Source organism: Suricata suricatta, chromosome 4, assembly GCF_006229205.1.
Source record: "Suricata suricatta isolate VVHF042 chromosome 4, meerkat_22Aug2017_6uvM2_HiC, whole genome shotgun sequence".
In the NCBI taxonomy this organism is placed as follows: Eukaryota; Metazoa; Chordata; class Mammalia; order Carnivora; family Herpestidae; genus Suricata; species Suricata suricatta.
Window position 1 is genome coordinate 60,248,625 of NC_043703.1, and position 9,002 is coordinate 60,257,626.

Here is a 9,002-nt window from a genome sequence, read left to right on the forward strand (position 1 = left end):
GGGACGCGGGATGCTCGGCGCGCTTCCTCGCGGCCCCCGAGGCCACCAGCCCGGCGTCCGCCTCGCCGCCTCGCTCGCCCCGGCTCTGGCCGCTGCGCCCGCCAGTCTCGAGAGGTAGGAAGAGCCTGCTGCCCGCCAGCCTCCGTGGACCCCTCGGACCCCGCCGGTCCCGCCCTGCCCGCTGACCGGGAGCGCAGGTGGAGCTGCGGTGCCCTCTCTCTCGCCGCTGGGTGCCCAGCCTCCGCTTCAGGGCACACTCGGAGGTAAAAAGCGTCGGTCTGCGCGTCGCGGAGTCCCGGCTCTCTTGGCACAGGTGTTACCGAGAGACCCAGGCTGGCCGCAGACTGGTGTTGAGTCTGATTGGTCAGAACCCTTAAAAGATAGCGCCTTGGGGTACTTCGCGTTTCTGAACAAGTTTGCCTCTTTCCAAAAAGAAATCTTTTCTGGGGTACACACTGTATAAGATTTCAGCATTTCAGAACGGTCCTCATTTTAAGGGAGCTTTGCGCTGACACCTTGGGCCAGGCTAGATTTCCAGGCATAAACTTGACTTGTGGGCTTTTGGGAAGCTGTAGATGGGGTAGCACACAGCCTCCTAGGGAAGCTGCGTCCAACCCGTGGGGCCAGGCAGAGCCCACTGCACTTAATATATAAATAATGCCTGTTTACACAGGCTGCTTTGGAACTAGGCATTTCCTGTTAATAAATAGTATTAGGTGGATAGATACACAGGAGCGGGTGCGTGTTTGTCAGAGGGCATAAAATCACTTTGCTTCTTTTTGTTTTCCGTGTTATTCTTTGATAAATCATTGGTCCCAAACTCCATTTTCCCCCCCTCAGCTATGAAGACATCGTAGGAAATAATCTTAGTTTCAGCAAAAGCAGGGGGTCTGAGCTTGGCATGATGCCATTAGCCACTGAAAATATTCACTACTTCTTCCTACCCTCTACCTTATGCATTTGGAATTTTTCTGTAAACGTTTATGTCTGTGAATGCTATAGAGACGTATTTTTAAGTGTGTATAAAATAGACGGAAGTTTTTATTTTCTCAAGATGATTCTCAAGCCAAACATTGTAAGTAGCCAGTCATGGTATTGGAAACAACATGTTGGAAGACAATAAGCAAACAAGGTAAAGAGAGAGGAAGGAAGGAATCTTCTTTAAAAAAAAAAATGTAGTGCTTTTTACCCAGCATTCCATTCCATTGTGGGGTGCTCTCTTAAGGTCTTCAGATTAGTGAATGAGCTAGTAAAACATAAGCATTTATTTTCAAAAACTTAAGACAAATATTTTAAAAATCCATATTATGATTTTTAGGTAGGCTGGTTTATTTTATATTTCCATTTCCATTCAGTTCTAATTACAGATTATCACACTATTCTCTGTTTTACTGATCACTTTCATAAGAAGGAAAATGTGTTATAATCACAGCATCAGTTGTGATTAGGAACTTCTTTAAAAAAAAACAGCTATCGTGGAAAATCAAGCAATTTGGGAGGAGCCTGTCCAACTTTTGGGAGCTAGGGATGCTTGCTTCTCCTTACTCTGGTTACTGAGTATCGGTAATTCAAAAGGAAGCGTTTTGTTGTCTTAAGTACCCACGCTTGCTTGGGAGAGGCAGTGACGCTCACCTGCTGTCTTTGACCGTGTTTCCCTGTTCAGGTTCAAGGAAAGGATTGGGTCAAATCTATGCCTAATTCCAGAAAAATGGAATTTTCTCTTTTTTTTAATGTTTTTTTTAAAGTTATTTGTTTATTTTGAGAGAGAGAGAGGGAGAGAGTGAGCGTAGCAGGGGAAGAGAGAAATGCTCAAGCAGGCTCCACACTCAGTGCAGAGCCTGATGCAGGGCTCAAACTCACAAACCTTGAGATCTTGAACTGAGTGGAAGCCAAGAGCCAGACGCTTAATTGACTGAGCCACCCAGGTGCCCCTAAATGGAATTTTCTTTTTATGTTGAGGAGGGGAGTGACCCATAAACATCTGCCTAATTACACTTCAAATCTCTGCTTCCCTTTGAGGAAGTACAGTGTTTCCTTTGTTCAACCAATTCCTACTGAAAGAAAGCTCATAGAGACAAATCACGGTTTTTTTCTTTTGAATTTTTTTTATTATTATTTCAATGGGCCTTTTAATTCCATTAATTTCTGTCTTTTCTGAAGAGATGTAACATGTATTTGGAATGTAGTATATTATTAAAATACATTAACTGTAGATGATGGGGAAATATAAACATGAAGAAAAGACCTAGTTGGTTATGTTAGTAGCCCTTAGGTTAGTAGATTCTAGTATGAAAAAAATGGATAAGTCCCCTGAATCTTATTCTACAGTCTAGTCTATTTATATCAAAGTAAGTACCTCCTCCCACAAATCATTCTGAAGTGCAGGCCAGTAAGGTCTTTCCTACCCTCCTAGGTGGTCTGGCAAGATTGCTGCATGAAATCATCCTTCTCCTGATGCATACTGACAGCAATAAGTATTGGAAAACTGACAGAAGATGATAATTGTTATTTACTGTTTTTCTCTTTAGAGTTCCCTAAACAAGGGAAGTCAGTGTCCCTTTTTTAACTGCAGTACTCTGAATATGTTTTTTAAAGCTTGATAGTCCTGATGTAGCTCCTAGGCATTAAGAAACGAAGCAACCCAGGTAACATGCCGCCTGTGCAGAAAAGACTGTGGTTGTAAGTCCATTTGGAGAGGCGAGCCTGGTCTATGCAGCACAGTGCAAGATGAAAATTTGGCAAAATTTTAGCAAATTGATTGGTGTGAAATGTCAAACAGATAAATAGGTGAAAGTATATTATCCAGACTGGCTCTTAGCTTTGATGACATTTGGCACATAAACTCTCCTAAGTTTGTGTTAGAAAGATAAGAGACTTGGTGTTTTGCAAAGATAATCTTGGCGTTGGGCATACGTGAACGTACTTCAAGGTGAGCTGCAATGAACAAACGAGGCAATCACAAATCATTTCCCGAGGAAAGTTCACGTCCTCCCTATTTTCACCTATGAAGTGTGACTTCTCAGAACAGTTTTGCCATTTCATGATGACCGTTTTTATGAATCACATTGAACAGGGGCATCATTTTTTGAGATTCTAATTTCAGGTGTTTTTGAACAGAACAATCACGGTTTGGATGTGAGAAAGGACATGAGGAGACCAAAGACCTGGGATTTTGCCGTTCAGAATGAAACAAATGTTGAAAGATTTTTCAAATCTACTCTTGGTGGTACTTTGTGACTATGGTGAGTATTAGTAAGTATACATCATGCTTCAGTGTCAGTGAAGAAACATAAACGTGGGGTTGATAAATGCATGGATGTTGATGACCTTGCATGAAGGAGGCAGGGCAGGGTCTAGAGCGCTGTACCTTTTAAACTAGAATCCTTGCAACCCTGAGTTCTCTTAAGGTTCTGTACATATTGGTTCAAACTTCCCTTTAGATATATTTTTAAGCCTTTAGAATGAGAATTAAAAAACAAGGCATTTTCACTTAAAAAAATTTTTTTAATACTTATTTATTTTTGAGACAGAGACAGAGAGAGCATGTGTGGGGGAGGGGCAGAGAAAGAGGCAGACACAGAATCCGAATCAGGCTCTAGACTCTGAGCTCTCAGCTCAGAGCCCTACATGGGGCTCAAACCCACAAACTGAGAGATCATGACCTGAGCAGAAGTTGGCTGCTTCACCAACTGAGCCACCCAGGCACCCCCCATTTTCATTTCAACAAATTGGAGACTAGTGTGTTATGTTGAGTTCAAACATGTTATGTTGAGTTCTCTTTGATTGATCTCCTAGTAGTTCAGTATTGTGTGTGGAAATTCTACTCAGACACACATGAAATGATGATGTTTTGGTTTTTTGTTTGTTTTGTTTTTAATTGGAATTCTCCATTAGATTTCACTTTACAGGAGAGTTTTGCTGTTAGAATATCTTTGGAGCCAGTTCACATTTCAGTCCTTGCCAGTTGTTTTCCCTACACAAGTTTCTTGTTGACATCACAGGACTGTTGTGATGATAAAATAAGAAAGGTGAAACACCTTGACTGAGCATAGAGTTGGTGATTACTGTTACTTTTCCTTATTCGCTTTGTTTCAACTGAAAATTGAGTTCATTACTCAGACTTTTATGCAACTACTGAACTAACAGATTCACCAATATAATACTCCTTTTCTTTTGATGATTTACAAATATTTCATAGACATGTAAGCAGTTGGTTGTTTAAGAGTGGAAATTGTTTTCAAATTGATGAAGAAATATGATCCAAAGAATCATGGCTTGTGTGGCATCAATGATGCATCCACATAACTGGACCAGAGTGTGGACTGTTCATTTTGTCCAGCGATTTACCTTCCTCGGCCTTTTCTTTTGAAGAGTTTTATTTAAATAGGATGCTTGATTTGCTGAAAATCAGTCTAGGACTCAATTATCTTAATGTTATTCATCCCTGCTTAAAATCCCTATCTACGTATAGCAGTCTCATACAAAAAATTACAAAAGTGTCCTTGGTTTTGTAATGACAAAGACATCAGAGTTTTCTATTTATACGAAGTCTGCAAGGATGTTTATCTTTGTTGAGAGTAAATATCTTACAGGAATATGAGAATAAAAGTTCAATGAGCATAAAAGTAGAGTGTATGTGCTGCTAATGGAAAGGAAGCATTTTCCTAGACCTGGGATTTTTTTTCTCTCCATTCACTACTGATCATGGTAATATGGTAATATGCCATTACCAGGTTTTTTTTAAAATGCCACATGCTTATACTGAGACACCAGTTAGTTTAAATATAATAAAGGAATGGGGAGAGGCAAACTAAAGGAATAAAGAAAACTATACTGTGGTAGCCAGACTGGGGTATAATTAAATTGTAGTTTTCTAAATGAGGATATAGCCTTGTCTATGAAAACAAGAGTTCTATATAGTAAACTAGCAAGTTCTCTCCTAATACACACCTGCTATGTGGGCTACAGGAACCCATCAATTGTAGTTTTTTCCCTCCACTACTGACAGGGCCTGTGTGTCTTCTTAATTTATTGGATGCCCATCAAATCAGAGTCTGATTTGCCTGGTTGACAATCCCTATCATGAATGATAGGCTTTTGTTAGTTAACCTAAATGGTGTGTGGTCTCAATCTTGAAATGCATCAAAAACTATCCTGCCCCAGGAGATTCAAATTAATCTGACCTTTGTTCTCAGTCTTTTTATTTTTTTATTTTTTATAATAGTTTATTGTCAAATTGGTTTCCATATAACCCCCAGTGCTTCTCTCCACAAGTGCCCCCCTCCATGACCCCCCCCCCCCCCTCCCCCCGCTTTTCAGTCCATGGTTCGGTTTCACTATTCAGTAGTCAGTCTTAATTCCTTCCTTCATCTTAACGCCTTCTCGTTAAAACACCTGTTTACAAGTAGGTGCTAGGTGGGCTCCGAACCAGGCACAGCTGGCTCAGAATCAGCTATCTTCTTCAACCTTGACTTATCTCTCTCCAAACGGGAGTATCTCTTCCCAACTTTTGTTTTGACTAAAGGGGGGAAAAAAAGAACTTCATTCTATTATGGTTTTCAAACAAGTGTTGATCAAGCATTCCAGTCTATCCAAGTTTTATACATTTGATTTTATCTCATTTTACATAAGAATTGTGTAAAGCACTGAGCTGTTTCAAAAAGAAAAGCAGGGGCACCTGGGTGGCTCAGTCCTTAAGTGTCAGAGTTTGGTTCAGGTCTTGAACCCACAGCTTCAAGCCCTGCATTGGGCTTTTGTAGCTCCTTCTCTCTCTGCCCCGCCCCTGCTCATGCTCACTCTCTATCTCACAAAAATAAGTAAATACACATTTAAAAACTGAAAAAAATCTCTATGCCAGCATATTCAGGTGCTGATTCTAATGATCATTAACCGAATACATGTAAGGGTATATTTAAAGACCACCGGCCCAAGTAACACTTCGATGCCCTTTGAACATATCTATGACATGTGTATATTATGTATGTATAAGATAATCATAATAAGGATAATTAATTCATGCTTACACATATTATTTTTCAAGCCAAAAGACCCCCACAAGGCCTTATATCTAGGATTGTTTCTTTCCCTAGCCATGGGCCAGCTCCTTGTTGCATTGCCAAATGCTGTCTCCTTTGATATGTATTTGGATAGGATTCAAAATAGAAACAAGGATTCCTGTGTGTCTGTGTTTCTTCCACTCTTTACTTCAGCTGCTCTGATGGGTTTCTTTTTAAAAAGATATGATTGATACTTTTAAAAAGTATATAGTGATACTTGTGGGCTAGCAGTCATCTGTCACACCTAGGCTAGCATTGGTTACCATGATGTCATTAAAATTGCCAAGAAGCCTGGGTGTTTCATAAACATTAACTCTATCCCTTTAGATGAATAAGAAATGCTGACACTTTATTCTGCGCAGAATAAAGTGTCAGCATTTCTTATTCATCTAAAAATTTCTGCTTCATAGAAACCAAGGGCACTGATTCCTTTACTGGTGAAAATGCTTAAGTGCTTGGCTTGAATATCAGAAGATAACTTTGAAGTATATTTGGGTCTTTCATTCTAAGTCCTCCAGAGCAGTCTGTATTGCATCACATAAATCAAGTTTTCTCACTTTACTGTTTATCCATTTCTCCCCATACCTAAACACCAGACTGTGATTTATTGAAACAAGAACACAAACCCAAACACAAAAAACTCAACTGAGTGAAGCGCTTCATGAATCAGGCAGCATCCCATCTAGCAAGTAGAGATGGTCCAAATAGGAAGGAGGGTGGGGCAAGAAGTTATTAGCAAAAGAAAAGAAAGGATTGTTTCAGGTCAGGATGTCTTTTTTGTGGAAAAGAGATGTTGGGTGTCTTTATTGGGTTTTTTTTTTTTTTTTTTTTTTAATCATGGATATAACCTCACTGGTGCAGGAAATTTCAGATTGAGTGCGGAAAGATCTCATTCCCAGGGTAGGTAGAAACTATGAAATCTGGGTTTGCAAATGTCTCCATCTGGGTTTTTTTTTTCTTTTTAACAGATTAAGATGAGAAAAGGAAAGTATTGAATTACATCTTGAGAATTATCGATTGTTACTCTTGCTTTACAAATTTTCATTGCAGATGTGTTACTTTGTTGAATGTGAAATCAGGATGTTTATCACTAATTCCTTGTTGTAAACATAGCCATGAAAGATGAAGATGAAAGCACAGAGCCACTTTAGAACGAAAATAGGCAGTGCCCAGCTAACAGAATCGACACTCAGCATCATTTTACATCCTCTTTGGCTGAGTTTCAAACTTCTCTTATGTATGAAGTGCTGTTTTCTTTGATGTTACCAATAGTGCTACTCAAAGATCCCTTTGTAAAACCAATTCCTACCATTTCATTTCAGTTCTTGCAGAAGCTGAATATCTCCTCCTGGGAAAGCCTGGCCATGTAGCACTAAGCAACAACACAGTATCTGTGGACTTCCAGTATTTCAGTGGTGCCAATGGGACGCTGAGGAACGTATCTGTCCTGTTGTTGGAGGCCAACACCAATCAGACTGTTACCACCAAGCACCTCCTGACCAACCAATCCCGGGGAACACTTGAGTTTGAATGCTTCTACTTCAGGGAGGCGGGAGACTACTGGTTCACCATGACTCCAGATGCGGCAGACAACAGCACTCCAGTTCGCCTGTGGGAGCGAAATGCCTTCCTCAAGGTGGAGTGGCCTGTCTTTCACGTGGACTTGAATAGGACGTCCGAGGCAGCAGAAGGCACCTTCCAGGTGGGCCTTTTTACCAGGCAGCCCCTGTGCTCATTCCCTGCGGACCAGCCTGACATCTTGGTGGATGTTATCTTTACCAACAGCCTTCCCGAGGCAAGAACAAGTCCAGGAGAGCCACTGGAGATACGAACCAGCAAGACAACACAGCTCTCTCAAGGTCAGTGGGTTGAATTTGGCTGTGCACCCGTGGGGCCGGAAGCCTACGTCACTGTGGTGCTGAAGCTGCTTGGCCAAGACTCCGTCATTACCTCCACGGGACCCATTGACCTGGCCCGGAAATTTGGGTACAAACTGGTGATGGTGCCAGAACTCATGTGTGAGTCAGCGGTGGAGGTGTTGGTGCTGCCCCCGCCATGCGTCTTCGTCCAGGGAGTGATCGGGGTCTTCAAGGAGGCCCCCCGACGCCCTGGGGAAGGGACCATCCGGCTAGCTGAAAGCAGCCTGACCTTGGGAGAGAGGAGAACAGTATTCAACTGCACTTTGTTTGACATGGGGAGGAATAAATACTGCTTTGATTTTGGCGTTTCAAGCGGAAGCCATTTTTCCACAAAGGAGAGGGAGTGCATGCTAATTCAGAGAAACATAGGTTGGTATCAAGATTTTATTTTTAAGTTTACCTATTTATTTGGAGAGAGCGAGCGAGTGAGCAAGCGAGCATGTGAGTGCAAATGGGGCAAGGGCAGGGAGAGAGAGTCCCAGGCAGGCTCTGCACTAAAAGCCATGTGGGGCTTGAACTCACAAACCACAAGACCATGACCTGAGCTGAAGTCTGTTTCTTAACTGACTGAGCCACCTCGGTGCCCAGGGTTGGTATTGAGATTTAAAAAAAATTTTTTAATCAAACTGATGCCTTCAGGTAGTCAAAATTATTATTTTCTTTTTTTTATTTAATAGTTTATTGTCGAATTGGTTTCCATATAACACCCAGTGCTTTTCCCCACAAGTACCCCCCACCATGACTATTACTCCCTTCCTTCCCCCTCCCCCTTCAGTCCATGGTTCGTTTTCAGTATTCAATAGTCTCTCATGAGTTGCATCCCTCACTCTCCCCATCTCTCTCTCCCCCTTCCCCTCCCTATGGTCCTCTGTTAGGTTTGTTCTATTAGACGTATGAGTGCAAACATATGGTATCTGTCCTTCTCTGCCTGACTTATTTTGCTTAGTATGACACCCTCGAGGTCCATCCACTTTGCTACAAATGACCATATTTCATTCTTTCTCATTGCCATGTAGTACTCCATTGT

The 9,002-nt window shown here is 41.6% G+C and overlaps 1 protein-coding gene across 2 annotated transcripts in view; it reads left to right on the plus strand.

Annotated features, from left to right (window-relative positions):
• The first annotated feature begins 46 nt into the window (after positions 1–46).
• THSD1 (thrombospondin type 1 domain containing 1) overlaps positions 47–9,002 on the plus strand; it is a 28,099-nt gene continuing 19,143 nt past the window's right edge. For both annotated transcript variants that reach the window (XM_029938594.1, XM_029938595.1), the window contains exons 1-3: positions 47–263; positions 3,118–3,242; positions 7,379–8,344. In XM_029938594.1, the coding sequence (XP_029794454.1) occupies positions 3,185–3,242; positions 7,379–8,344 (1,024 nt within the window). In that variant the 5' untranslated portion in view covers positions 47–263; positions 3,118–3,184. The remainder of the gene's footprint in view (positions 264–3,117; positions 3,243–7,378; positions 8,345–9,002) is intronic.